Source organism: Scatophagus argus, chromosome 23, assembly GCF_020382885.2.
Source record: "Scatophagus argus isolate fScaArg1 chromosome 23, fScaArg1.pri, whole genome shotgun sequence".
In the NCBI taxonomy this organism is placed as follows: domain Eukaryota; kingdom Metazoa; phylum Chordata; class Actinopteri; family Scatophagidae; genus Scatophagus; species Scatophagus argus.
In genome coordinates, this window is record NC_058515.1 from 11,241,021 (window position 1) to 11,268,785 (window position 27,765).

The 27,765-nt window shown below is 44.2% G+C and overlaps 2 protein-coding genes across 3 annotated transcripts; one reads left to right on the forward strand and one right to left on the reverse strand.

Annotated features, from left to right (window-relative positions):
* Positions 1–871: 871 nt before the first annotated feature.
* On the forward strand, positions 872–9,612 carry ajuba (ajuba LIM protein). Its single transcript, XM_046381523.1, has 9 exons — positions 872–1,477; positions 1,619–3,806; positions 6,079–6,180; positions 6,301–6,368; positions 6,477–6,539; positions 7,593–7,723; positions 7,877–7,928; positions 8,070–8,138; positions 8,331–9,612. The coding sequence occupies exons 2-9, from the start codon at positions 2,246–2,248 to the stop codon at positions 8,460–8,462; spliced, it is 2,178 nt and encodes a 725-aa protein (XP_046237479.1). The 5' UTR covers positions 872–1,477; positions 1,619–2,245; the 3' UTR covers positions 8,463–9,612.
* acin1b (apoptotic chromatin condensation inducer 1b) lies at positions 9,109–27,612 on the reverse strand. 2 transcript variants are annotated; one of them, XM_046381519.1, is made up of 17 exons: positions 27,436–27,612; positions 25,708–25,773; positions 25,398–25,509; positions 24,971–25,044; positions 23,318–24,703; positions 22,911–22,993; positions 19,607–19,727; positions 15,351–15,396; positions 14,706–14,851; positions 14,434–14,580; positions 14,140–14,311; positions 13,802–13,947; positions 12,711–12,818; positions 12,267–12,374; positions 11,324–11,699; positions 10,739–10,836; positions 9,109–10,653 (listed from the first exon to the last, which is right to left on the reverse strand). In XM_046381519.1, the coding sequence occupies exons 1-17, from the start codon at positions 27,568–27,570 to the stop codon at positions 10,333–10,335; spliced, it is 3,645 nt and encodes a 1,214-aa protein (XP_046237475.1). In that variant the 5' UTR covers positions 27,571–27,612; the 3' UTR covers positions 9,109–10,332. The 2 variants fall into 2 exon arrangements, with proteins under 2 accessions (XP_046237475.1, XP_046237473.1); XM_046381517.1 differs by having other exon boundaries at positions 23,318–24,706.
* Between the last annotated feature and the right edge of the window lie 153 nt (positions 27,613–27,765).

Genomic DNA, 27,765 nt, shown 5'->3' on the forward strand with positions numbered 1-27,765 from the left:
AAGTACATTTTGTCTGTTTATTTTGACACTTTAAATGTCCTCATTAACAAAGACCTAACAGCATGTTGGCTGTAGACATCTCTTAAATAAACAGGCCCTACACGCGGATTCAAGCTAATGACACAAAATGTGACTGATAAATAGATGCAGTAAGAACATAAACAGGAAATGTGTTTTCTTTTGTCTGCTGTATAAATAAGCCTAAACTTGTCTTTACTTTTATTAATATGTGTCTTTTCGATAGTCGAATGTATCTGCTTTACAGGCTACTTCTGCTTTTTAATCCAACGATCCTCTTTTTCCAATTTACAGACTATTTACAGCAGAGTATTTTTAAACTGTGGTAGGTCTATTGATACTCTTACTTGAGTAGAAAATCTATCACAGTACTGACAGCAGCTCGGCAGAAGTTACGGCCTTGCGTGGGCTGATGTCTCCATTTAAACTAGCAGAAACTCTGTGGAAACATTTTTATTTTGGTTAGACACTTGTTAGCTCAAGGTCGTGTGGCTAAAAGCTTCTGTAGAAATCTAGTGAGTGGACAGTGAGTTATTGTTTTACAACACGAAAAGCCGAGTAAAATGGATATTAATACCTAATTTTAGTTTAAAAGCCCTATTTCTAGAAGGTAAACCTGACGGTACTATCTGAGGGGATTTTGCGTATGAATGACGAAATAGTCATGGCTGGTGGAAAGGTGTTCCGGCCTGGTGGGGGAAACGAGCCGCCGCTGACTGATAAAGGAATAGTGCCGCGTCAAGCCGAGCAGACAGACAGAACGCGGAGTAACGGTCGTTCAGTAGTTGTACCTTCAAAATAAAAGACAATGTAGCGCCTCTTCCGAAAATGAAGCGCATAAAAAACCAATTGGAGCTCAATTTACGACAAAAACGTGTCTAAATGTTAAGCGGGGGTGTGTCTTCTCTGTGAGTCAAAACCAAAGCTGTGTCAAGGATGGCTTTAGTTCCTTTTCTTTTTGTTTAAATGTAACTCTTGCTAAGAAGGAGTTAATTTCGAAAAGCGTAACCGGAACTAGCTCTCCTCGCCGCAGCTAGGTCGACGCTGTCGTGAAAAAAGAGGGGGGAGGTAAGTAATTATTTAGGGGGAAGAAAGAAAGAAACAAAGTTGTCGACCGTGCAAAGCACACGGGGAAGGGTTCTATTGATCTTGAGTGACTCGTTAAGCCCAACGCCGGTCTGTTGGGATGTGACTGTAACGGATCACCAGCTTCTCTCATTTCCTCTTCACTATCCAAAGTTCTCCGCTACTGTTTCTCCCGGACGGGATTTTTCTTTGAAAACGGGGATGATAAAAGCAGTCGAGCACAGGCGGATGGACGGACAGACTGAGGGGACTAGCGAGTGCGGTATGTGTGTTTTCCGTTGCCCGAGTTAAAGTTAGTAGCGTTATTATTTTTTTATTTTTTTTGGTTTGTTTTCCGACCTCGTTTCGTCCTGAGATGAATGGCAGAAGTCGGGTGAGTCAACTATCTGTGCACAAACGGATTTATTTTCCTGTCTACACTGGACCCACATGAAGTGGTGGCGATTGCCTGCATCCCGTTGAACCTCTCCGCTTTGTGTGTTTTTTTTTTTGTTGTTGTTGTTGTTTTAAAAAGAAAATTCAAACGGAGAGACACCCCCACACCGCACTGGATAAGCAAGACATCAAACCAGCTTTACCGAAGTGTGTTTCAGACAGTTTAACCCACAGAGGAGATGCAGATGCGGGGCCGCATGAGGGTCCACAAAGGAGGCCCTCCACGACCATAGGTCACGCCGGAGTGTCCTGGATGTACGTTTCTCCTGTTTGCTGGCTGGATTGACTTGAACTAACTGTCTAATAATCCAATGGATTCTGCTTCACCACAGCCTACCTGCGCCTGTGGATTTTCCACATGAGGACAAGCCAGATGACTCAGAGGACTTAAGTCATGTAACCACCCTGAAATGTCTTAAAAGTCTTATTTATCTGTTTTGTATTTATTGTGTGTATGTATATAAGGGGTTCTTTTTGAAATTTAGCTTTTGCGCTAGTTTCAAGGCCAGTTTTTAATTTCTTTCTAAGTATTTGAAAGCGTGCCCTTTCATCTGTCGTAGTGAAAACTGCAGATTTACTTGAACATCTTTGTTCTGCTGTATATCTACCCACACTGTATTTGAGCACATTAATCTATAACTTAAGTGAGGGGAGGCTGTAGGACTTGATTTTGCCCAGACAGGTAAAAACACGAGAAGGCCTCATCATGGACCGGCCGATAAGCAAGCTATTGGAGAAGTTAAAGCTGACTGACTCAGGCAGTGTGAAATTCAACAGTTCAAAGAAAAAACATGACTCTGCCAACAACTCTAATAACAGCAACGCCAACACTGGCATCTCCGGAGGCAGCGGTGGGGGCAGCGGTCTGCCACCAGCTCCCAGCTCTGCAGCTGCCTCGCCCTCAAGACCCGGCCAGTTCTCGCTTGCCTCTGCAACCACAAGTGATGCATGTGTTCCAGCGAGTGGAAGAGGAGGAGGAGGGATAGGAATGCCTCCCTCTCAGCTTCTCACCCCGCCGCCATCTTCCTCCACAGTGGGTGCCATACCTACAGATGGCGAGCAGCCACTTCATCTTTCCACCGTGGCACCACTGAGACGCCGCTCCCCCCAGCAGAGAGCTTCCTGTTACCTGGGCGAAGGAGTGGATTCCCACCTGAGGCGTGAGTCTGGCCTGGGCCCCGAGTGCGACCCTATGGGAGCGTTTGGCTCAAAGGCGTCCCTCAATCAACGGCGCTACTCCCTCGAGCTTCAGCAGCTGGTCAGACGGCAGCAGCTCCTCTCTCAGCCTCCACCTCTCTCTGTCCCCCCACCATACCCTGCCACTGCGGGCTATGGGTCCGCTCCCAGAGGTGGTGGAGGCGGCTTGGCAGAGCCTGGCTACCTCTCCGAGCCTGAGAGGCACAAACGCCTTTCTCTTCAGGAGGCTCTGTTTTACAAACGCCTAAGCACGGGCAGTGAACTGTGGGAGACCCCCAGGCCTGCATCCCTCTCTCATCCACCACATCGCACTTCTGATATGACAGGAGGAGGTGTAGGAGGAGGCTTCTTTTATCCCCCTGGACCAACCCTGAGCCCATGCTCATCATTCAGCCTCCAGGAGTCAGTGCTGGTCAGCCCCAGGTCCAGCTTTGCCTCCAGCACTGCCAGCGGTGGTGGAGGAGGAAGCCCCATGGGGAGCCGCTGCAGCAGCAACCGGACCAGTGGTATCAGCCTGGGCTACGACTCTCGCTACTCAGCCTCTGGAGGCCTCCCTCCACAGCAGCAATCGCCCTCCATACAGACTGGGGGTTCTGCGGCTGGTTATGGGGCTCCAGGCAGGGCCGGGGTGACCCCTGTGGAGGCCTGGATTCAGTACCTGGATGGAGAGATGCGCCCGGGAGTCCATGATAGCCGTCACTCCTACCCACCTGCCGTGGGGAGTCCAGGAGCAGCATGCTACCAGGCTGGCTCAGAGTGGTGGGAAGAGCAGCAAGCAGGAGTGAGAGGCAAAGAGGGTGGTTTGATGGGAGAGAGGGCCCGATACTCAGATCTGCCTGGCACCCGGTACCAGGAAGAGCTCACCCGACTTCTGCTCAGAGATGCGGTGCTGCAAGGTGAGGGGCTCCTGGAAGGCCTGATGCTGAAGGATTCTCTGGCCCAGATGGCTCTTTCCAAACCGAACACTTCACCACTGGGGTCTTGCTCAGCCGGAGGGCCAGTCAAAGCTCAGGAGGACCAAGCAGCTGGAGCTGGCAGAGAGGCCACAGAGAACCGGCAGGAGTTTTTTGGTGAGATCCTTTTTTTTTCTTTTTTTTTTTTTTAATATAAGTTTTTAAGCTCCATGTTGGAAACAAGAAAGTGAGGGGAAATGTTGCCAGGACACATAACACAAATTGTAAAATCACATTCCCAATTTGAGCCAGCGCCGTCGCTGTTCATGCACGGCATCCCATGCGTTCATAATAGAGCACCGGGTCGCACCTCATCCGCCCTTTGTGTGTTATTACTGTCCTCCTCGCTGCCTGGTGTCAGATCACAGGTTTCTCTCTAAATGAAAGGGTTGTATGGATGGATGGACGGATAGATTAATAGTTGAAGGAGTGCATGGATGGATGGTGAATTGGGACCTGTAGAGACATGTAGGGTTGCAGGAAAGAAAAGCACCATGTCTTCAAGAAACTGATCCAGACAAGTAGATCTGTTTGGCTGAAGAGAGGAAAGGGAAAGAACGCTCAGGACAGATGTGTATATACTCATTCAGACCCACACTTTGTAGCCAAAACATCAGGCAGCTGATGTTTGGGGACTTTTGCCAGTTTCCTGCAGTGTGGGGCACATAGAAAGGCTAATGGAACGTGTCTACATGGACATTAAACTGCAAAAATTTTTGCTGTGACACTTAGACACAAATTACATGGTTCCGTATAAACACACCATTACTGTGAGTCACAGAAGATTAAGGCTCAGGGTGTGTGCGTGTGTGTGTGTGTGTGTGTGTGTGTGTGAGAGAGAGAGAGATTGTAGCAGGGTAGGAGTGTGTTACGGTGGCTGGCTTAATATCTGTGTGTGTATTGTTTCTCTGTGGCAGGGTGTGTTTCCCCCGAGTGACTTCAGGCCACAGTAATGCCGTGTGTGTGTGAGTCATGAGTGTGTGTGTGTGTGTGTGTGTAATGCAGCCTTGGCGTGTGCAGGGGCGGTGTGCTGTAGCCTGTTTTCCTGCTCAGGTATGTGTGCCCAGAGGGGACACACAATACTGTACTCTTCTCAGCCATTAGAACGAAATCAGAAGCTCCGAGCCGTGAAGACAGACGCCCTAAGCTCAGCCGACACGCACACACACACACACACACACACACCTGTGTTTACATCTGAGCAAGATAAAATGCTCATAGTTTAAAAAGAAAGTAAAAATGAAAACAAAGAAACTACAAAAGCAGTTTCAGAGTTTGTCCATTTAAAAAAAAGAAAGTTTTTTTCTTGACTAGATTGTCCCACACGTTCAAAAAATAATGTGTTTTATTAGTTAAATTAATGTTAAGTCTCTGAATGCCATCCCAGTCATTTAAACCAGCTCTTTCCCAACCTTTTCTGCATGTAGCTGCTTCAGGCATTAACTTTAAAGCCTCGAGTTTGTGTGTTGGCCCTTGTTTTTTTTGGGTTTCTGGCTTTGGCGGAGACTTTGTGCCTGTTCCTAAATTTCGAAGGGACTGTCCAAGAGTGTAGGAATTCTAGATTTGTGTGGCACTCCCTCAGCCACATTAGAAAGGGGAAAAAAAGACAGACCCTTAAATAGATCACAGAAAGGCTGTAGTCCGGACCACCACACCACTTTTCCACTTAACATTTAGTGCCCCGACCAGTGCTGAACGTAGTACTTAGACTAAACTGCATTCTGTTAGATGAGGAACATGCAGGGAAGTTGGTCAGTCATAGAAGTCGACTGTAGAAGTTTGTACCCTACAGAGTTTGATTTAGATATGCTCTTTTACTTTCCCAGTTCTTCAACCTGACACCACACTGAAAAAATGAGAACAGGGATATCTGCCATTAGATAATGATTTGAAGTAAGCTGCAAAAGTGGTCATTTTTTGCAATTTACTATTTTTGTCATTTCCTGAGGTTTGGACCGCTAACAGCAGGAGAAAAGTGCATTTTTTAAAAATCTCCAAATTGCCCAAATTATGGGGTTTAAAGTCAATGCAAAGTCTTAAGTGGGGAGAGAAAAAAAATCCACAAGAAAGAGTTATCTATTTTCTAGAGCGACTGCCAAAAAGTCAGATCCGGTGGAGTTTCCCTTTAATGACAGAGCTTCAGCAGACACTTGAGTGGATGAGCAAACAGACTGGCATGGGTAACCGGGTTTTAACTGTGCGAAAATCCCCTCGCTGGTGTGAACGAGAGGATTTACAAGTGTTGACACTTTGTGTGGAGTTGGATTTCAGACACATTTTTTTGGAATACGTCGTAAACGAAGTGTTAAGAGCTGCTTGAGCGATTTACTCTCCACTAAATGCATGTTTGTATCCCCCCCCCCCACACACACACACACTGTGCTGGCAGGAACCTGTGTGAAGTGTGGGAAAGGTGTATACGGGGCGGATAATGCCTGCCAGGCTCTGGATAGCCTCTATCACACCCGCTGCTTTACCTGTGTGTCCTGTGGTGAGTACCCCACCGCCACCCTCATTTGAGTTTAGCATCGAAACACCCATGTTTAAACATCTACTATAAAAATGTCCCGGGTTTTATCCTGCTAAGTGTCTGCCGTCTCTCCCTCTGCAGGACGCACCCTGAGAAACAAGGACTTCTACAATGTCAGTGGTTCTGTGTACTGTAAAGAGGATTATATGGTAAGAGTTGAGGTCAAGGCGTGTTTTGTCATCCGTCTCTCTCACTCAGACATGTTCAGTCAGACGATTGGTTTTCGGCTAATGGTAATCTCTTTGTTGTAATTACAGTTTTCGGGATTCCAGGCTGCTGCTGAGAAGTGTAGTGTGTGTGGCCACCTTATTCTCGAACAGGTGAGGTGTGTGTGTGTGTGTGTGTGAACACACCACATGAAGAAATTCCTCTAAACTCTTGGACTTATGTTAGATTTGAACTGAATATACTCTTTACTCTTAACCTGGTCCAATGTAATTTTTAGTCTCTCGCATCCTGTTTTTCCCAGAATGCCTTTTGAGAACCTCCTGAGGATAAAGAAATTCAGTGACGTCCTTTTGTTGGCTCCTTTTCGAGTTCCCATGGCAGATTTTAGTGGAATGTTTGCCTTGGGGCTTTTGATAAATAAAGAAATAAGGCTCTGTAGTGATTAGCTTAAAACGTTTTTACCATATTTGAACCCCATAATACCCATAATATAAATAGAAAGCTCTCAGTGAGCCTGCGATCCACTTGCGTAATTTTCTGCGTGATTTGAATGGTTTAACCACATTCAATTTAATTTTTGATTTGTAGCTAAATTTTGAATATTTCTACTCTGGTCTCTGCTGGCTTACTAGCTAACAGTAAAGAATGTTGGTACAACAGTGTAGTAATGAGTCATCATGCAGACGTCTCATTAAAAATACAGATAGATCAGTTCATACCCTGCTCAGGGAGGTAATTTCTAGTTGATCTGCTTCAGGCCACAGATATGACGCACTCATATGATTATAAATCAAACTCTTGCAAAAGAGGCATTCAAGGTATACACGAGAGGCGAAATTATTAGTTACACAAGCTGGAGGGCTCAACAGTGCCAAATGGAAATGGGAATTTCAGAAGATCAGATTAGATTGCTTGTCTAATGATTAGAAAATGACAAATAAATTAAGTTAATTATATGATTTGTTGATAATGGTGGCAAACTTAAAACGGTAAGAAACATTCAGACAATAAAAACTCTGTAGGTAAAAGGTGAATAAATTCCAAAAAAGAAAATATGATCATGAATTTCAATACGGTAGCAATTAAAACAGACATGCGAACACACGATCTGTGGAAGTGCCTGGGAAAACACACCACTGAAAAAAGAAAACGAGGCCAGAAGTGTTTTTAAAATGACTGAAATAATGAGCAGTCTGTTCTCTCAGATCCTGCAGGCTCTTGGGAACTCGTACCACCCCGGCTGTTTCCGCTGTGTGGTGTGCTCCAAGGCTCTGGATGGGGTGCCGTTCACCGTGGACCATCACAGCAACATCTACTGCGTGGCAGACTACAACAAGTGAGACTTACGATGTGTTCAAATACTTCGTATGACTTGTGGGCATCCTGGTGCAGTAGATGGATGTCCTTTACTCGTCTCATAGCCTCCAGAGACAACTGTGTGAGTGCTCCTGCTTTTATACTACATAAACTTTCTCCTGTTGTCCTGCAGGACTTTTGCCCCGAAGTGCGCTGCCTGTTTACAACCCATCTTGCCTACTGAGGTGAGTTCAGCAGTATTTTTGTTCTTTCCCTCTGATGCACATGCTGGAAAAACGTGTGCTGTTTTCAGCTAACTTTCCCAGCCAGCACTGTGAAGAAGTTTCAGAAGTACCCCTCACGTCTCCATTTGTTTTACCTCTCAGGGCAGTGAAGAGATCCTCAGGGTCGTGTCTATGAACAAGGACTATCACTTTGAGTGCTACCACTGTGAGGTGAGTGTCCCCCCCCCCCCCCCCCCAAACTAACATCTGTCAGTCTACCAATCAGTCAGACTTTATGTTGTCCCTGTTTCTCAAAACATAAAAGAAAATCAGAGCTGTAACGTGTTGTGTTCAGACTTTATGATGTGCCCTGACCTCACTTCCTGTATGTCCACTCCTGTCCCCCCACCCCCCTCCTTTCAGGAGTGTGGTAAGCAGCTCTCCGATAAGCCTGGCTCGCAGTGCTTCCCTCTGGACTCCCATCTTCTCTGCCACTCCTGTCACATGAGCAGAGTGTGCGCCACACACAACATTCCCCCTCACAACACACACTGATCAGCGCCCGTGCAGCTGCCGATGTTAGAAGAAACCCGGTCTTATAACGCTGTCATTCTCTCGTGCTTTTGCTACGTCTTTTTTTTTCCCAGTAAGATCAAACTGCTGATGTTAAGGCATTTCCACTGATATTATCCACTTTCATTTGTTTCTTTGACTTGGATCAGTCCCCCTTTTTGTCACATGTACTGCCTGCTGTACTTCTTGTACTATAACTGTATAGTTATAAGGGAACGGGAACAAAACTACTGCTTTTTTTTTTTTTTTTTGTAACCCCAGTGTGGCTACTGTTTGCTGTAGAAGAACAAGGGATTTTGCTAAATTGTTTTGTACATATTGCTAGCAAACATTTTGCACTTAAATTTGACTTTACTGTAAGAGATTTGTTACATGAATCTGTACAATTTGGGGCAAAACATTACTGTAATTTCTTTATGTTGTAATAAATATTTTCATTTGTGTTCAGTTCTGGTTGCAGTTGTAAATGAGTTCAGTGTAACAAACTTAAATCTTTACCCTGGCACTAAACTTCAATGATTCAAAGCTTTCTTTATACAGATGGGGGCACAAACGTGAATCAGCTCAGTGGTTCTTGTTCAAGTCATGATGCTTCTTTGAGAAATGACTCAGCAAAAAGCAGACAAGCTGGTAACAAATTTAAATTTATTCATTTGTGTGGTTCTCAATACATTCAGCACTTGCAGGACGAGGGAAAAAAAAAAACTGCTTCAAACTAAAAACATAAAATTAAAGATGTTAAAATTTGAACTATTTCTCTATTAGAAGGTAAACTTATTTGTACCTCCTCTTAAATATTTATGATTGAAGGGTCAGAGGAGGGTAAATTACCAAGTGGACACCTTAGTGCAAGAAAGATCAGCTTCCTGTAAATCTTGCAGCACAAACTTCATAAATTTCATATCCTCGTCTCAAACAAACAGAAAAAAAAACGGTACAGATGAACTCAGGCATGTGCATGTCACAACACGCAAAAATGACATCTTCTATCACACGCTTTTCTAGGCTACAGTGTCGAGACTTCGGTACCAGTTGTATCTTTGTGGGTGGGGATGAAGGTTATAACTCACACAAACAACACCCGTTGTAGCACACAACAACCCTCCAAGGCCGAAACATGATTCATAAAAACTTCAACAAAACAGAACAACTTTCCTTTGACGAAGACAGCTTTGTAAATTTAGTCTTGTATGTATATGCATATATATATGTTAAAAAAAAATGTCGGTGCTGAAGAGCAGAACACTAAAACTGATCCTAGGAAATATTTGAAGGTCAGGGATCTATTTTGGACTGGTTTTATTACAGGGCTCTGAAGAGGAAGGAACTGTGCACCCACAGGACTAAAATAAAGAGGCAGGCTCTCAAACCTCAGTGGGACAAAACGCTGAGGCAAGCCAAATAAAAAAGAAAAAAAAAAAAACCCACCACCACCACCACCACCCTTCTCTGCTTCTTTTCTTCAACAGAGGACAATTAACAGCACTACACGAGGAAGGGAAAAGACTGACTTTGTGCCTCTGGAAGACAGAGAAAGGAGAGGGGGAGCTTAGGGCTTGATGAACCATTGTTTCACTATTAATAAAACATGTAATCAACAATTTCTGTGTGAACTGATGTAGACGATGCGGGCAAAGAGTGTGGAAGACGACGCCGGCGCCAAAGTGGACGAATCAAAGCACAGTGGGGCAGGTAGCGAGGAGCAGACACAAGTCCTGAAATTCAGGCAAACAAATGCCTCTCCAGAAGTGGAAACACGCCCCCTCCCCGCCCCAAGACTTCCTGTCTGCAGTGTCCTCCGCTAAGCCGCATCCCTTCTCTCTCTTCAGCTTTCCCTGCAGCCACTCTGCCCTTAGCGGCGTCTGTCCCTGGGGTTGCTACGGCTACGAGAGCGTCGTCCGCCACCAGCGCTTGGAGAGGGTCGTCTGGGCCGGTGTCCGCTGTCCCTCTTCTTGTCTCCCTCTCGGTCTCGGCCACGGTCCCTCTCTCTGTCTCCGTCGGCCCCTCGCCCGGCAGCTCCGCTGCTCGCCGCAGAGACGCCTTCTTTCTCCCGCCCCTTCAGCCTCTCTTTCCTCTCCTCCTCCCGCTTCTTGTCCTCCTCCTCTTGCTGCTCCTTGTGCCTTCGTTCGCGCTCCTTTTGCCGCTCTGTGCGGTCCAAAAGTCTCTGCACCGCCTGGTGGACACACAGCACAGTTTGTTTGATGAAATGAGGTCTCATCCACTCGCTGAGAGAGAAAAATGTGTAATATAAGACTAACCTGCTCCTCGGTGTGGGGAAGCCAGTAAATACACGGAGCAGTTTTGGTCTTGAGGAACAAGTCATCCAGCAATTTGGCCGGAGGCTCATCTCCTTTCTCTGTTGTTTGGAAAAAAAACACAAATGGGTGATTTTGTGATGTGTAGATTCCCAATAATTACTGAGATGCAGGGATAATTCTGAGTGTTGCTTAAGGTTCTTGTTTATTTACATCATGATATAAAATGACCATGAAGTTGTTATTGCAGTGTTTTTCATTTGTGCAGGTTGGGTACTGGGATCTTTGTTTTATTCAAACTCTTCTAGCTTTATGGGGTTTTTTTTAACACTTTAGATGCTGTTATTCTAAATATTAGCCATCTGATAAGCAATTAAATGAAATCTAAGTACAGTACAAAAGTAAACTAAAAACCATGTGACATGGATGGCCATCTGTGAACCTGAAAGCAAAACTTCCCAAAGGTTAATAAAGGAGTGAATTATTACTGTGTATGCTGAGTGGGTCTATTCCACCTGCATACTTGGTTCTGGCTTTTCTCTGTATAAAATTCCTTTCCTCTTCTATTTTTGTGAGCGTGTGCGTTACCTTTCTTATCCGTCTTCCTCTCCTTACTCTTGGCCCTCTCCCTCCTCTTCCGCTCTCTGTCTCTGGATCGAGATCGTTGTCCGTCCTCTCCCGGTCTTGCAAATTCCCGGACCTTGTCCCTGTCCCATTCCCGCTCTCCACGGGCTCGTTCCCGACGCTGCATCTCCCTCTCCCGCTCGGCCCACAGGTCCCGCACTCCCCCCATGCCTCGTTCCCTTTCCCGGTCTCGCTCCCTGTCCCTGTCCTTGTCACGGTCTCTTTCTCTGTCCCTGTCTCGCTCGGGCATCAGAGGGGGCAGCCGGTTCTGAGGACCACCTGGCGGGGTGACCTGCTCTTTCTCCTTTTCTGGCTTCAGGATACCTTTGTGGAAGTCCAGCTTGAGGGAAAAAAGTGATTAATAACAATTAATAATGATGTCAACACTCCTCATGTGCAGTTAAACCAGACAGTTTTGTGTAGGAAGCTGATGATATTTAATTATATGTCATATGTTTAAAGTGTGACAGAAAAATAATGTCCTGTTCTTAAATGCCTGGAACTACCTTCCCAGTTTTAACAGTAAAGCAAACATGGTGGATGATGCGATAATGCCTTTGAGCTTTAAAAGAAAAACTCTTCACACCACTTAGGACTAAGTATGTGATTGCACAACTGAAGTGGCTCTAAAAATAAATCTATTAATGTTTTATGGCTCATGCCTTGTGAACAGCATTAGTTGTCTACTATTTGACACGTTGTATGCTTGTGTATATGGGATATTTTTTCCCCTTTACCTTGAAAGGTGAAGCTGACAAAAAACTGAGTAGCAACAGGAAAGAAAACAGCATACACACTTTGCCACAGCATAATTTTAGTATTTTTTTTCCATCACCAAACATTAAAGGTTGGAATATTCTCCCCACCACACACTGTAATAGAATTTATATTCCAGTAAGTGTATTACCTCATCCTGCTCACAGAAGTCGACGTTCAGGACCTTGGGGTTGCTCGGAGGCCATTTGACCTTGTGGAGGGCAGCTCTAGTGGCGACTGCCTCCTCTGTCGTGGCGTACTACAAAGACACGAGAAGAAGAAAGTTATAGGACTGCAGGAGCAGGTGGAAGAGAACACAGAGATGATAGTTTGTGAAGCATATTCATTCCTGACAAATATGTATTCCAGCAAAAACAGACTTTATTTAGTGAGGGTTTTATTTTTTCTGCTGTGAGCCCACTTCTCACAATACTCCTAACTTGAGGTACTGTGTGAAACAATCGTTAAAAATAGTTCAGTGTTTGGTAAATAATGCTTCAAAAGGCTCGGTATTGGCAGCCCTACTGGTAGCTGACAAATTCCACAAGCAGCTTAGTGGACATTCAGTCTGAAAATGTTGTTGTCCGGTACTCACTGTGACAAAGCAGTGAGACTTGATCTTATCGATCCAGAAGCCGTCTTCTACCAAGCTGCCTGTCCTGTTAAGCAGCTCCTTCAGTTGTCCCAGGGTGAAGGGTCGCACCTATGGCATACACAATGACTGTTAACTGTCGTTTTCAGTCAGAGTAGCTCAACAGCAAGGGAAAACACACACACACAAAAAAAATACAAGAGCCTAGCAGGGAGGATCTTGTCTCTGTGATTATTTCAGATGTACTTAAGTCTTATGGCTCATAGTTGATGATGAATACGAAGTACTGACAAATTTAATTTCAATGCAGACTGCCAACAGCTAATGAGAGTTAGATCAGGGGGAGACAATGATTCCTGATGATTTTGTCCAGCGCCACCAACACTTCACAACATAATACTTACAAAACCAAATGACAGCTTCAGCTGTATCAAACAGAGACATGCCCTATTGAGATCACAGTTCAGAGAATTAGCTCCTTTAGTTTAGGTAACAATGTGGTCTTTCCTCTTGCACCTCCCACAGGCCAAAGTTCACATATTTCCAGAGAATAGCAAAACTGTTTCTACATTTTAAATAAATCCTTTTCGCTTTCTGGTGAATGAAGTGGTGATCAGCATTACAGTCACTAACGTTTAATCTTTTTTGTTTGGATTCTGTGAGATTAGTGAGGTTGGGTGGCTTTACAAATGTGCTTGTCTTTGATTCGTGTGCTACTTTTTAAGTCTTGCTTCTATAACGAAAAGGAAAAAAAAAATCAGCAAATGTTAGTTATTAAATGTGTAATGTCTAGTCATGTCATTGTCTGTTTAGTCATGCTCTGTGGCCCTATCTTAAGGTGAAGCTTGACTGCAGCTATAATACCTGGGTAAGTGTTCCTGACTGTAATTATAGGAATGACGGCGATGTGGTTGCCTCTGGCATCACCACAATATGCCTCATTTATGTAAAGCTTGTAGAGCACATTTGGAAAAGAAGGATTTTCTTTTCAGTAAAATCATTTTCCGTAGACCATTTTCCATGGGGGAAGTTCAATTCTCCAACTTGACCAGAAAACAACGAGACTTCTTCTTTGAATTTTGTTACAAACCCACCAGGTTGGTCACATGGATGATATTTGAGACTTTGCCATGAGGTGGCGAGGGCTGCCTAGTAGTGCGGACGGGGTCGTCGATGGTGACAGACATGCCAGACTTCTGTTGACTTATGGAGCGACGCACCACACTGTCGCTCGGGGTAACTGAGGGAAGGATGATGACGAAGAGGTGAGAAGAGTGGGATGGGTTTAAAAAAAAAAAAAAAAAACCAACATCGGTAATTAAGAGAAAACGATCAACTACTGCCAGAGGGATGATGGAAGAAAGAAGGTAGATTTATAACCAATAATCTACATCAATTAAAAACCCACAAATTTTTCAGTGAAGCCATTTACCTTTCTTTGCCTCTCCATCAAGCATGACAGATGTCTGTGTTTCCAAGGCCTCCTCAGAAATGCTGTTTGTCCTTTTGTCTCTTGAACTCCTCCGTTGTTGTTCCTTCTCTGTTTTCGCCTCCTCTTCCTCTTCATTTGTCTGACCGTTCTCCTGGCTGTCACCTGGGACAACCTGGCGAGGAAGCACAGGTGGAAAAATTGTACTGTCAGAGCGAACAACCGACCGGCTCATCTTCAAATAAACTGCTCTTTAATCACTCGTTATTGGATGTGACAGAGTACGCCTCTTCTGACCTGTGTGACGGTGCGTCGGATCTTGAGGCCTTTATCCTGGTCGCCCCGGCTGGCGTCCAGGCTCTCTTCGTCCCCGGACAGTTGCAGCTCCTCTGGGTGCAGCTCCACAACTGCCTCTTGGTTCACTTTGATGTCTGGGATCAAAGACTGCAGCACACAGACAATGCAGAAGAAATATTTTAATATTTTCACATTTGTCAATTGATATACAGCAAGAAAAGATGGATACTGGTTTTGTTTCCCTGCTCCTGGTCCCTGTGCTGGGTCAGTACCTTCAGTGAGTCAGTGGTGATGCTGATGGAAGGTTTCTTAGCAGTGACCGATGTGCTGGAGCCCCACCGCCTCTTCCTCCCTGCTGCACTTCCTGTCTCGGCGTCTCCTGTTCCTCCATCTGTGGTGGCTGGAGACGTCTTACTGCCTGTAAGTCAAACAATATCACTGAGAAACTGCACTCCCAGACGATGATTTGCTTTCTGACTAACAGAACATCAGTGACAAGTCACTGCAAGCTCATAATTGCTTAAATGCTTTAACCCAAATAGTTTTGGCTGTCAGTGACTAGTTCAAGTTTAAAAGAAGTTTATAAATGGAATTATGAGATGAACAATTTCAGAATCAAAATTTCAAAACTGCTTATTCATAGCTATATTCAACATGTTCCATGTTTGTTGTGGTGTCCATTGGGAGCTATTTTCAGAGCTCATGGGAAGTACAAAGGATCACTGGTGTTATGTTTTACTCCCATCAGTCATAAAAAAAAAGAAAAAATCCATTAAAGCTTGTAGAGATAAACAAGCGCCATGAATGATGCAGATTATTACGGTTTGATTCTGCACAAGGGTTTTAAAGAGAGTAGAGTGTTGAATTTTTCATTCTTGTTCCATTAGTTTCCTCACATGGTATAGTGGTATACTCACTGGTCAAGGATATCTTGCGAGCAGCAAAAGCCTTAGGGGTGGTGCTCTGGAAAAAGAGAGAGACGAGAGAACATACAGAAACCCCAGGGGTGTGGGGCCAGATGAGAACCAAGAATCCAGACCCAAACAGGCGACAACAGAGAAGAGGTGAAACAGGAAAACTGGAGGAGGGGTTGGGGGGGGGGTTAAAGTAACAGAAGCCCGGAGGCTCCAACTGTACCACATTATGAGAGGGTTCTTGGTCGATACAGAGAGACTCCAGACACATTTCTGCCTTCCACCTCTGCTCAAAGACACTGAGATAAATCATTATGCTGCTCCCCTGTGTGTGTGTGTGTGTGGCAGACTCTAAGGACAAGGCAAGTACACGGTGTGCATTAGTAGGCCTGTGTGAAACTCAAACTGGGTCGTATCTTAGTGCAGCAAGTTATTATAAGATAATGTCCATTAGAGGACTGAGAATAGAAGGGAAAATGAGTCTGGCAAAGTGTGTGTCAGTGTGTCTGAGTGGATCCTGTCGCTTTACAAAACTCACATCTCATTCGGTCTGGATTTATTTTCTCTAGACGAGGAGGGCTGATTTTAATATGTAATGTTATCTGCACTGGCTAATGATTTTAAACGAGTCTCGAGCGCATATGAGATTTTTTTTTAGCATCTAAAATGTTGTCCAGAATAAGAGGGTTACTTGCATTATATTTGTTTGGTGTTGACACTGCCATGTTCATTTAACATTAAAATATGGAACATATTTGTATCATGACTTGCAGCTGATTAACACTGTTGAATGTTGTTAGTGTTTATGAGTTCTGTAGAGCAGAGGTGGAGAACCGAGTGCTGAGGACTCAAAGATCTGTCAGGATCGGTGCTGCAGTTTAAGTTCACCTTGACGATTTACTATTGTTAACAACACACAGCTGTAGACCAGTTGTGTAAGTCAAATGTACGATGAACACTGTCATCTCTGTATCAAAATATCAAATGAAAACTGCAGTACACGAACGTTTCAAAATTTGCACTAAATTACACAGAGGGATAAATCATTCCTCTTATTTACAAAAAAGATCTGGAGGGAAAAAAAATGTATACATTTTAAATAGAGGAATAATCACAAGTCATTTCCTGGTACCATTTGACACCTGATTCCTTACTGGCTCGACTACGGCCCAACCACGACAGTGTGTACTGTATCTAGGCAACAAGGATCCAATCAGAGAAGGCAGAGGAGTGAGAGCAGGGCTTGATTTGAGTGTGCAGGTTAGCCACCAGGCAGGAACTGACCACCGGATTGGACTTTTATTCTTGAATGGGGCTGGGGAAGACTTTTCTTGATTGAATGCTGATCTCAGAGTCATGTTTCAGTCTTTGTGGGAGCCAAGCATTTCAAAATGCGTGATGATGAATTCTGACGGGTGTGAGGGTTAGTCCATAAAATGAAGGTACATCTGACAAGCAGAAAAAAATCCATTTTGAGAACCTTGAGTTAATTGTCCTTAATTGTCACAGTGGTTCATGTTCTCAAGTAGACTGTCCCGAAAGCCTCTGCATAAAGTCTCTTCCCTGGGATAAAAGTAATCCAGAGGAGTTTGTCTTTGAAAAATTATAATCCAGAGAAATATCTTTAGGATATTTGATCACATGAAAGTCTCGGCACTCACAAGAAATCATAAATCACACAGGATGCAAAGGCCAAGCTGTGGGTGTAGCAAAATAACAGACGTAGAGATAGAAAAACAGTAACAACAACTGCGGTTGTCCATCTGCGAGGTCCACAGCAGAGGCAGGATATCATGATTTCCTGGTGAAACATCCACTGAGTCACACTTGAGTTCACGGACAGTGTGGCTGCAGAGGAAGGGAGGCGGTGTTTGTTGAGTATATCCATTTCTCAGTGTGGGTGATCAATGTCACTGTGCACCCATAAAAATTCTTGGTGCATAATATGAGTCATATTACTTGTCCTTGGCATTATGTCCTTTGAAAGTCTCTGTTACAATGGAGTTCAGAAGAACAGTTCTCTTATGAATGGCAATGTCAGGTGCCATGACAGATGTTAAGTGCACTGTCAAATAATGCACAGCTGAATAATGGTAGTCACTATGAAATGGTCAGCTTGTAAGTCAGACAATGACTTTTATCCTTACAAACTCAACCAACAATAGTGTTCCAGGTTTTTCAAGGTGCAGAAACAAGTCCATATCATCATGTCACAGATGGCTCTTATCCACGAAAAGTCCCATAATCATCATGTCCAAACAAACTATTTCAGCTGCTCAGGTGGAGTGTGTTTCAAAGCTTAAAACCCCAAACAGTGACAGTGTACAGTAAACGATGCTTTAGCCCTGATCACTGTATGGGTTATTAGTCCAATGTCATACCTCCACCTCACAAGCAGAGGGCAGTGTGGGGTTAGAGGTGAAGGTAAAAACAAAACTGGAGAGCTGAAGAGCTTTGTCTTTTCTCTGAGCTGCATTTTGCCTTTGGAGGACAGAGGCAGAGATGCTGGAGGGTAACGCTTTCAGACTGCGCTTGTCCTCAAAATGGCAGATGGGAAAGGCGCGAAGAGTGGGAGGCGATACAGAGCGTTAAGAGACATCCTCCCCCTTCCCTTGCCCCATCATTCATCACCACTGCACAGTGCAGTACAGTCCAGACCAGCTCAGATCAGTGAGCAGACTTCCAAACCCCCGAGGCTGGCTTTCCATAACAACTATGTGCTGCTGCAGTTAACATGGCTGCCACTGCTGTCGGTGGTGGTTTGATGTGAGCTCCAGTTCCTGCTGGCTCTGCATGTCACTGGAGGGCTACAGGAGAGGCCTTGCAGGCTCAGGCTTTACTCAGTGCCATGAAGTTGCAGACTCTGGGCCTAATTCAGGTGCCAGCGACGCACTTGGGCATAGCGGGACAGGAGTTGTAGGAGGAGGAGGAGTGGAGGAGGTGTTGGTGGTGTTGGTGGTGGTGGTGGTAGTAGTAGTACGCAGCAGGTACCATTAGGGGCAATGGAAGAGGCATGGGTACCTTCATAACAAAGCAATCAATGGGGTTTTAAACAACAATTACACCATAAATATATAGTGAGAGAGAAGCGTTCATGATGGGATACAAAGGCAAAAGATGGAAAGTAAGGGGACAAAGAAGGGAAGAGAGACCATTAAAGAGAATGAATAAAAAAAAGAGAGAGAGAAGGAAGGCAGTGTGAAAAGAGCAAGCAAGAGAGCAGAGAGAATGAAAACAGGGTGAAAGAAACAGCAGAAATAAACCCTGATGCATCTCTACACACACTGTCAGGGTCCATTACTCATGCAAACCCAAGGGGGAAACAAAGCACACACACGCACATGTAATACAAAAAAGAGACACATGCTGATAATAGCTTCAGTAACATAGCTGCTCACCAGCAGATATAAATGAGGGACTCTAACAAGAGCTGGATGCCAAAAAATGTAGCTTCACAATCAGCTCGTGCAATAATTCTCTGAAGTATAATTGTATGAAAATATATGTTTATTTTCTTTGATTTTAAGAAGGGAAATTGCTAGTGATAGCAAAATGCAATACTCTTATCCAATATAATGACTCTTTTGACCCTGACAAACAATATGCAAAAACTTCAGCTTAGTAAGGCACACTGATCACTGTCTGCCATAGGGGGTTAAAACAGTGAAATCGGCTTAATCAGCTTGGTGTGTCAGGGCCCTACAGTAATGTTTTTTTCTTTCTCGCTTACTCCCTCCCAAAGAAAACACACACATAGAGACAAGAACAGTGATATGAGAAGCATGCACTTTCTGCAGCATAATTTCACATACTAATACTATTTCTATTCCAGCAGCATCAACACTCAACATCTCCCTGCACAGGCCAGAGAACACACGAGGAGTGTGTGAGAGAACATCTTAGTGAATGAGCCAGTTATGAAATAATTACTTCTGTTAAATGCAGATGGAAAGGATTAGTTTGTTTCTGTTTATCCCAGGACCCAACTCCAACTCAACCCCAGTTTGTTCACCTATGAGAATTTGTAGAAACCTCCAATGAGTAATCTGATGAGCATGTGAGAAGTTAAAAGGATGTAGACACCGTATCTAAGGTCAGAATCAAAAATCTCCACAGGGGCCAAACAATGGGGTTGTGTTGGTTAAAAGTGACCTTTTTTACTTGTACTGCCAACTACACAAGCTTTATATGAATGAGGATGCAGGTTAGTGGGAGACAGAGCAAAGACCCGAGCAACCCCACCCACTCAGTGAGCTTACCTCCTCCAGGCGGCCCTCACTGTTTTCAGGCTCAGCGCCAGAGGGTGGCTGCTGGGCCATGGTGCTCTCCGAGTCTGCTTCCACCTCGGTCACAGCAGCTGCGCTGGGCTCTGACACCTCCCTGCAGGAGGAACAAACAGTTGGGATGAGGAGAGAGGAGTGAGTGGGTGGAAGAAAATAAGATTTCATGGTAAAGAGCTCAGGGTTAATACTGGTCAGTATGAGTGGCTGATCTTAATTTTCAAATGGTGATGAGCAAAATTGTATTTTAATGGTGAAAATGGAGACATTTCAGATTTCAAGTTGGCTATAATCTACAGGGCATTTCATAATTGAGAAAAAAAAGATCAAGATATTTTTGGCCAGGTCAGCATATTAAGAAGTAAAGAAAATAATCAATAGTTGCAGCTCTAATTGAAAACAATCTGGACAAAATAATGTGCAGAATAAAACAGAGCACAACACTGGGCAGAGTCAAAAGAAGGGTACTGGGGGGTAGTGATTTGAGTCACTCCTGCTATAAATAACTCACCAGCTAACAGACACCCATGCCTCCAAACACACCTCAAACTAACTCACGGTCCAAGACACTCACTCACAGCTGACTCCATGTGTGTGGTCTTCATCTGATCCATGCTGGGTCATTACTGGAAAAAACCCAATTCTAACTCAACCAATAAAAGCAACACTTTGTAGTTACTGTGAGTCAGAACTCACACAGCTTGACGCTTCTCTATATATTATTTTAATTTACCATTGTTATCCAAGACGGAGCAAAACCAAGCAGATTTCATCATTATATTTTTAGCTGCCTACTTTTCCCTACCAGCATTATAAGAAGTCTCCTCCGCTGCCTCCACGTGATGACACAGGCAAAGAGTTTGCACTCTGTAGGCGGGGGAAGCAGATCCTCTAGCATCTTTCTCACTATCCCAATGCATGTTCTCCTCTATTGTTTACTGATTCATTGCCTGACTGTTTGCATTTCCAAGCATTTCACAGGAAAAGTGAGTACATGATACATGTATATACTACTGAAATATACTCCTGTACTGCTGTTAGGACAGTCTGTTCAACCTCCTTCTCTGGAGATTAGTCACTGGCAGAAGTGTAAGCAGGAGGACAGCAACTCCCCTCCTCTATGCCACACATTTGCCCAAGGTGCTGGTGTCTATGTCTATGTGTGTGCGTCTCTTAATCAAGGCCACACCTGCACTGGCTGTAAAGGGAGACAGATGTCAATTGGAAACACAATCCCTTAGGATCAGGAAAAGAGGAAAGGACGAGCTGAGATGATCACTCAAACAAATAAGGAGTGACTAACTTGAGTGTCTACATGATGCTTTTCTTTTCAAAAACAGCCTGGAAGCACTCTTGGTGCTGCATTTCAAACAGCACTGTATTCATATGAGTAAGCTGGAATGAAGAACCACCTCGAAGTACATCTGGAACCTAACATGTAACAACCTTCATGTCTTTCATGTCAACTTAACAGTTGCCTATGTCCAGACATTCAAATCCATCCACTCCACAGAGTTCATGGAGTACATCAACCATTCAGTCTGATGTTGGGCAATCGCAACAAAACCAACTCAAAGAGGATCAAAACATTGTCACCTATCAAATCAGACATGTAGTCAGCTCCCTGAAGATGAAAGTGTGAGAGTGCTGGTGCCAGCTGGGAGAATTATATCACACCATAAGGGCCCATTCACACTGACTGTACAGCTAACAGATGTCTGCTTTAATGATCTCCCTTGACAACAGTGAGATCATTAACAGCTACAGCCACACAAACACCAAAATACAAATATAGTCTTCTGTGGGCTAGACAATAGGATAATATAGACAACAAACATAATATAGAGATGTCATAGACAATGAAATGAGGATTATTTTGAAATTTAAAAATATACATTGTGCAAAAAGAAAAAAGCCATATCTCTTGGCTACCTGGCATGACAGAAAAGCAGAGCAGGAGAAACCACTGTCCCTATGAATCCCTGCATCACATCATTAAATCCGAGCCCACTGTTTATTAATCAACGTGTTCCTTCAATATGGAGCTACTTTAGGCAATGATGATAGAAAGGAGACCCCCCTCCCCCAAAAATATCTTTCCCTTCCTTCACTCAACAAAAGGCTCTCACCGACGTCCCCACCCCCGGTCCTGCTCACATGGGCGAACATGTAACACGCTCATAACCAGGCCAATGTGAACTGATGACACGATATTTAACAGACAGGAAGGAGCTGCTAGCTAACCATCATTGTGAGCATCGTAATGTACAGAAGGTTTCACGGCAGGATACAGCCGACTAATGTATGCTGGTTGCTTTCTGGATAAGGGGTGTAAAATTACAATCAGCAACCTTAAGCCTTGAGTCGCCCTCTGGCTCACTCTTACCCGTTTTTGTTGCCTTCGGACAGCATTATGGACGGCCTTGAAAGGGAACCCCCAGCGATAAAAGATCACACTCTGTCGCTAATGGCTATTCCGGTCAGGCGTGGGTTGAAATCGGGGACGCGAACTAAAAAAATCGCGGCCGTTTCTTATGCTGAATAGCACTGCGTCGGTATCAGGGATGCAATGCATGCATGACGGCCATGTTGGCTAGAGAGACCAGCGTCAAGTCTACCGGAGTAGGGAAAAAAAGCTATGTTCCGGTCAATGCTTTCCAAAATAAAAGCTCCGGTACACGCTCAAACGTATCGCAAATGTCGGAAATAAAACCAAAAATGCTGATTAATCAATCATTCAATCTATATGGGATATTCTGAGTTAAGGTTTCTGCTGCCAGCAACAAAGGGAAATACATCTGAAAAAAGGAAACCGAAGAGGGTAATGAGGGAAGGAGGGAAAGGACCCTTTTTCTCAAGAGAACAGGAGCAACAGCCACGCCGCTTGTGGGCTGCCTCAATGAATGCCTGACCAGAATTACAACGAGCTACAATAAGAAGCAATGAGTGAAAGCAATGGGGTGTGTTTATAACCGATCTGATACAATCATTATAATCGGAAGAACCATTTATTTATTGTTCATTTATCTTTATCCAAGAACAAATATAAAAGCAAACCTGCACAGTTTAAGAGAAACTGTTATTTGTGCAAAGTTAATAGAGCTCACAAACATAATGCACATCAGTTTGTTCACTTAACTTCACTTCAGACTGTTCTGTCATGTAATTAACGCTACATAAATACAATTAAATTATTACCTCTTTCTAGTGATAATGACACAACTCTGAAGACTCCGTTCCGGTTGTAATTAAGGGTAATTGTATTTTAATGAAGATTACCGACCTTTCAGAAAGGCATCGCTTCTTTGCCCCTTTATTCAGGTTTGTCTTTTCCCCATCATTGGTTTCTTGTCCTTGGCCTGACTTCTGTGAAATCATTCAAAGTAAAAACAATGAAAAACAAATAACAGCATGTCCAAAGATTGTTTAGTTTTATCTAAATGTAAGTAATGAAAATCTTCAATAAAATACAAACAGGATAATGTTAAGAGAAAAGAAACATTAGCAAATCTGCAATACTTTGCAACCAAAATGATTCTATACACTCAGTCCTCCTGATACACACTGGAACTGGCAAAAGCGCAACACCAGAAATGTGCTGAGTGCACCAAATTAATGATCAAAGTAACTCAGGTGTCTCTGTCGATATTGTAGCCAATGACCGACACCTACATCAGTTTGATCACTGACCTTCGGCTTCTCAGCAGGGCGGGTTTTATCCCCAGAGGAGGTGGAAGATTGTGATGAACGTGAAGAGGAGTCTGACTTGGAGTCAGAATCTGATGAGGAATCTGAATCTTGGGCTTTAGTCACAGTCACTTTGCTGGCTGTCTCCTCTCTCTTGTACGTCTCCTTTTGCACTTGTTCCTCTCTGCTCTTCTCACCCTGATGTTCTTTCTCTTTTTCCTCTTCCTGGTACTTTCTCTCTTTTCCTTGCTCCTCTTTCTGATGCAGTTTCTTCTCTCGCTTCCTCTCCTCTTCCTTGTCTTCATCCAGGTGCTTCTTCTCTCTCTCCAGTTCTTGTATCTTCTTTCTTTCTCTCTTCTGCTCCTGGTGTTCTTCTCTCTTCTTCTCCTCCTTCGGGCGCATCACTTCCTCAATATCCCTGCTCTCCTGTAGACTCTTTCTCTCCAAATTTTGCAGTGGAGAGTTGCTGGAACTGGTAGGCCCAGCAGTGGAGTGTGCTGATTCTCCTGACATATCTGCAGCTGAGGTGGCCTCCTCTGACTCCATCTTGTGTACAAGCAGAGAAAGCGGTCCTGGTCCTCGCTTCACAGGGGGCTCAGGACTGCTAGAACGAGAGCTTGAGTCAGAGTCTTGCCTCTGCACGGCCGGTGGTGGGAACGGTGCCACCCTTGGATCGCGTGCAGGTTCAGGGCCTTCTCCCCCCTGGTTGTCTGGGTCTGGTGGGCTCTGCTTGGGAGTGTCAGGTAGGGGAAACAGGTTAGGGGGCGGTGAGGGAGGAGGAGTGGGGTGGCGTAGTTGCATTGGGGTGTGGTGTGCCTGTGGTGGTGGGATGTGCTGTGGAGGTTGAAGCTTGCGTTTGGATCTTCCAAATGTTGACGGGACACTGGGGGGCATCTGCTGCAGCTGGGGAGGTGCTCTGTTGCCCCTTCGTGCCGCACCAGAACCAGACCCCCAATCCTCGTCATCCTCGCTTTCATCATCACCACTGTCATCTTTATCATTGTCCTCATGCATGTGACCTCCCGCACCGGCAGATCGGCTGAGGTGGAGGACAGGATGAGCTGATCCTGGTTCACTGGGTGCAGTGCCCTCCTTCTCCTGAGCTCTGGGTATGGCAGGTGGAAGCCCCTGGTGGTCAGGCTGGCCCAGGACGCGCACTGACAGAGAGGCTACAGCACGGGGAGGAGAGGGGGCAGGTGGCTCCATATGTCCTTGATGAAAGGTGGCCCGCAGCATCCTAGCTCCTGGGGCCTCAAAGGACTCCTGGGGGTGGAGGGCAGGACCTGGGCCCATGTTGGGGCCACGGTCCATTGTCCCATGAACCATCACTGAATCGCTTCCTTTCTCCTCCACCCTGGTCATTGAGGGCTGGGAGTGTATGGAGCGATGCTGCTGGGCAAAAATAATGCCATGGTGACTACATTTGTTTCCTACAGTCATTAACATGTTTTGAGGCATTTACAAACAAGAAAAATCTAATTTCCAGGCAGACAGAACAACCTAGAAGTTTGTGTGATAAGTAGAATAATGACAGAAATGAAAAATGGAAAACAACATCTTAACAACATTTTCTGATCAACGTGTTCTTAGGGTATCACTTTCTTTGAGTTAAATCTTCAGGCTTCTTCATTTGACTATTCAGTGTGTGGAGGTTACCTTGTCAGAGACATAGGGAGAGGTGTCATTGTCCTCAGAGTGGTCTTCATCCTCCTCCGGCACTGCTGGACTGTCTGTCAGAGAGGGACAGAGAGGTAAACCCTCAGCACCACTGTGGCGATTAAATCCTCTGACACTCTCCCAATAGGCCCAAACCAGTTGCAACTTCTGAATGAATCGGGCTGAGAAAAAAATCTCTCAAGCATTTTTATAATACTGTTGAGCATGTCTATACAAATGTACATGAAAATACATGGGTGAAGATGTTTGAACATAAATTAACAGGACTGCCAAAAGAGAAGGAATGTGTAGGAGAGAAAGACACAAAGACCGAGAAGGTCCTTTAGGCTAAAGGACCACTGGCAGAAACTGTGTTTAATTTCTGATATGTGAATGTGTGTTATATATGTTACTGTGATTGTTATACCGTCTGCCTCTTCATCTTGCTGGGCTTCTCTCTCCAGCCTCTGGCGAAGGAGCTCCTGCTGTTTGGCCAGGTACTGTTGTATGAAGCTATTCTGGCTCATCTCCTCACCTATCTGCAACACAACAGAGTACCCAAAATACCATTTAATTATATATTATATATTATTAGTACAAAGAAAGACCTGTTTGTCTCAGTAGGAAATATTCCATGGGTTTGATCTCATGCTTATAAAGTATGAGGCTTGTCACCAGATCTTAAAATCCCACAGACATATGTTGACAAAAACCTGTGATTAAAAATTTCTTTGCACCTGCGAGTTGGGCTGCAGACCGCTGTGTGAGGACGACGACTTCTGAAGATTTTCCAGCATCAGAGCCTGAAGGGAACAAGGAAGGAGAATTATAGCTGCTGAACGAATTTTCTGGTAGATGATTGAGTCAATTGACTGCCTTGATCATTTCCAGTTTAACCGCAGAATTACATTTGTAATTGGTCTGAGAACTTGATAAGGTACTTTTAATGAACTGAACCCTTTGAAAAAAAGAAACATGGTTTCAAAAATTGTGCAAAACATTTGAAACATCTAAAGATAGGTAACTACATTAACACCAAAACAGCTTGTAGAGGCAATGTTCTGAAAATGCTTATATGCAAAGCTTTTTCTGTCACCTTTAGAGATGGATAAATATTTAAATGTTTCATGAAACATACTTCTAGCAAAATATTAACTTCAGAACATCAGTAAATTACACTCGGATTTAATAACTAAAAAATGATTTAAATGTGTGACATATTGCTCAATTTCTATCAGATATTAAACATATAATAGCATGAAACATGTATCTGCCCCTCAAAATCAAAGCACCCAAACTTGTGTACTACTTTATTTACGCACTTCTCAAGGCTTGGTTCAGTTGTACCATGGCCCACTGTGTTTTGAATAAATGCAAATCATAATGAGACTGAGCTCCACTCTTCACCTACAGAAATCTACAAGCTTTAAGGGGCTTTCTGTTGTAGCTTCATGGTAAACCTATTGTCTAAGTAATATCATTGTCTTTGGCATAATATTTTTACCTGAGGTAAGATGTGTGAGCTGATATGCATGTATTTCAAGGTTCTGCAGTAGTATAATTAATATGCTATCCTTAAGAGCTGAATAGTCTGAAACAAAACTTCAGGGCCTCAACTACCACTCAGGACACTGAGCTCATATCCTCTGTATTTTGTCTGGGAATCTGGGGGTTTATTATATTATATTATAGACACTTATAGGTGTCCCAAGGGTGTTGTGATTAAGAGGCAAACCATACCAATCACAACATTCCTTTTTGCATATATTTCCTCTCTCTCTCCCTCCATGTTTGCTGTTCTCTCAATCATCAATGAATAACAATTTCAGTGCATTTCGGACCCAACAAATTGTATTCAGTTACATTTATGTCGACTAAATAAATAAATAATGGAGATCTCATGACCTCAGTATTCCTAAAATCCTAGCTACGGCCCTGAAACCTATCGTTGTTTATGGGCTGAACGTCTAATGCAACACAACAGTGGTGTTGCTTAAGAACATAACTTGAAACAAACTGAATAAATCACTCGTTGGTGAAGCTGTAAAATTGTGTTTACATCGCAATGCGCGCCCACGTAACCCCAACACACACCGAGCGCGGGCACGGCCATGTACTGTACACTATGTGCGGCTGCTCGCTTGCTTACACTCGGCTTAGGCCTCGACTTGACAGGTGCACAGTTCAACTGTGTGCAACACGGTGCGCTACGAGTAGTTACGAATTGACGTTAAGTGTGAACTCGGTCGACAGACAGTTTCGTTGCGCTGTCAGTTACAAATAACCGAAAACAAAACTGTTGTTTATGTGTAATAACCTGCGCCAAGCGATTTATGTATTCCCGCTTCCGAGCCCACACACCGTTACGGACGGCCTCCAACGTTACTGTTAACCCCCACCGTCTCTCGCCGACTACTGAACTTAGCCAGACTCGACAGGCGTCCACATCGTGAGTGAAAACTTACCCCTTTGAGTCGTTTAATGAGTGTGTTTTTCTGCCCGCTCTTTGAGAGGTTTCTTTGCTCCAGAGCGGCCTTCAGATCCGCAACTCGGAGCGACTGTAGAGGTTTTCCATCAAGCGTAATATCTTCGTCCGCCATTTTGCTCTCTCCGCTTGTCTAAACTCCAACAAGCGTCGCTACGGCTGCTGCTCGGCGTCACAGATCGGACGTTTCCGGTAAGGCTCGGGTTATCCGAGTCACATCACAGCTCCATGACAGTTGTGACAATATTCGTCCAGTATTTTATTTTTGACTTGGACTAGTTTACGAAATACAACAAATAGAGGATGTTCT

Excerpts from the sequence above, each read along its gene's own strand:
- ajuba (XM_046381523.1), top strand. The coding sequence starts at position 2,246 with ATGGACCGGCCGATAAGCAAGCTATTGGAGAAGTTAAAGCTGACTGAC. Across the intron at positions 3,807-6,078 it reads GAACCGGCAGGAGTTTTTTG|GAACCTGTGTGAAGTGTGGG; the intron begins GTGAGATCCTTT and ends CTGTGCTGGCAG. Across the intron at positions 7,724-7,876 it reads TGCGTGGCAGACTACAACAA|GACTTTTGCCCCGAAGTGCG; the intron begins GTGAGACTTACG and ends GTTGTCCTGCAG.
- acin1b (XM_046381517.1), bottom strand. The coding sequence starts at position 27,570 with ATGGCGGACGAAGATATTACGCTTGATGGAAAACCTCTACAGTCGCTC. Across the intron at positions 25,045-25,397 it reads GCAAGATGAAGAGGCAGACG|ACAGTCCAGCAGTGCCGGAG; the intron begins GTATAACAATCA and ends CCTCTCTGACAG. Across the intron at positions 15,397-19,606 it reads GTGAGGGCCGCCTGGAGGAG|AGCACCACCCCTAAGGCTTT; the intron begins GTAAGCTCACTG and ends CTCTTTTTCCAG.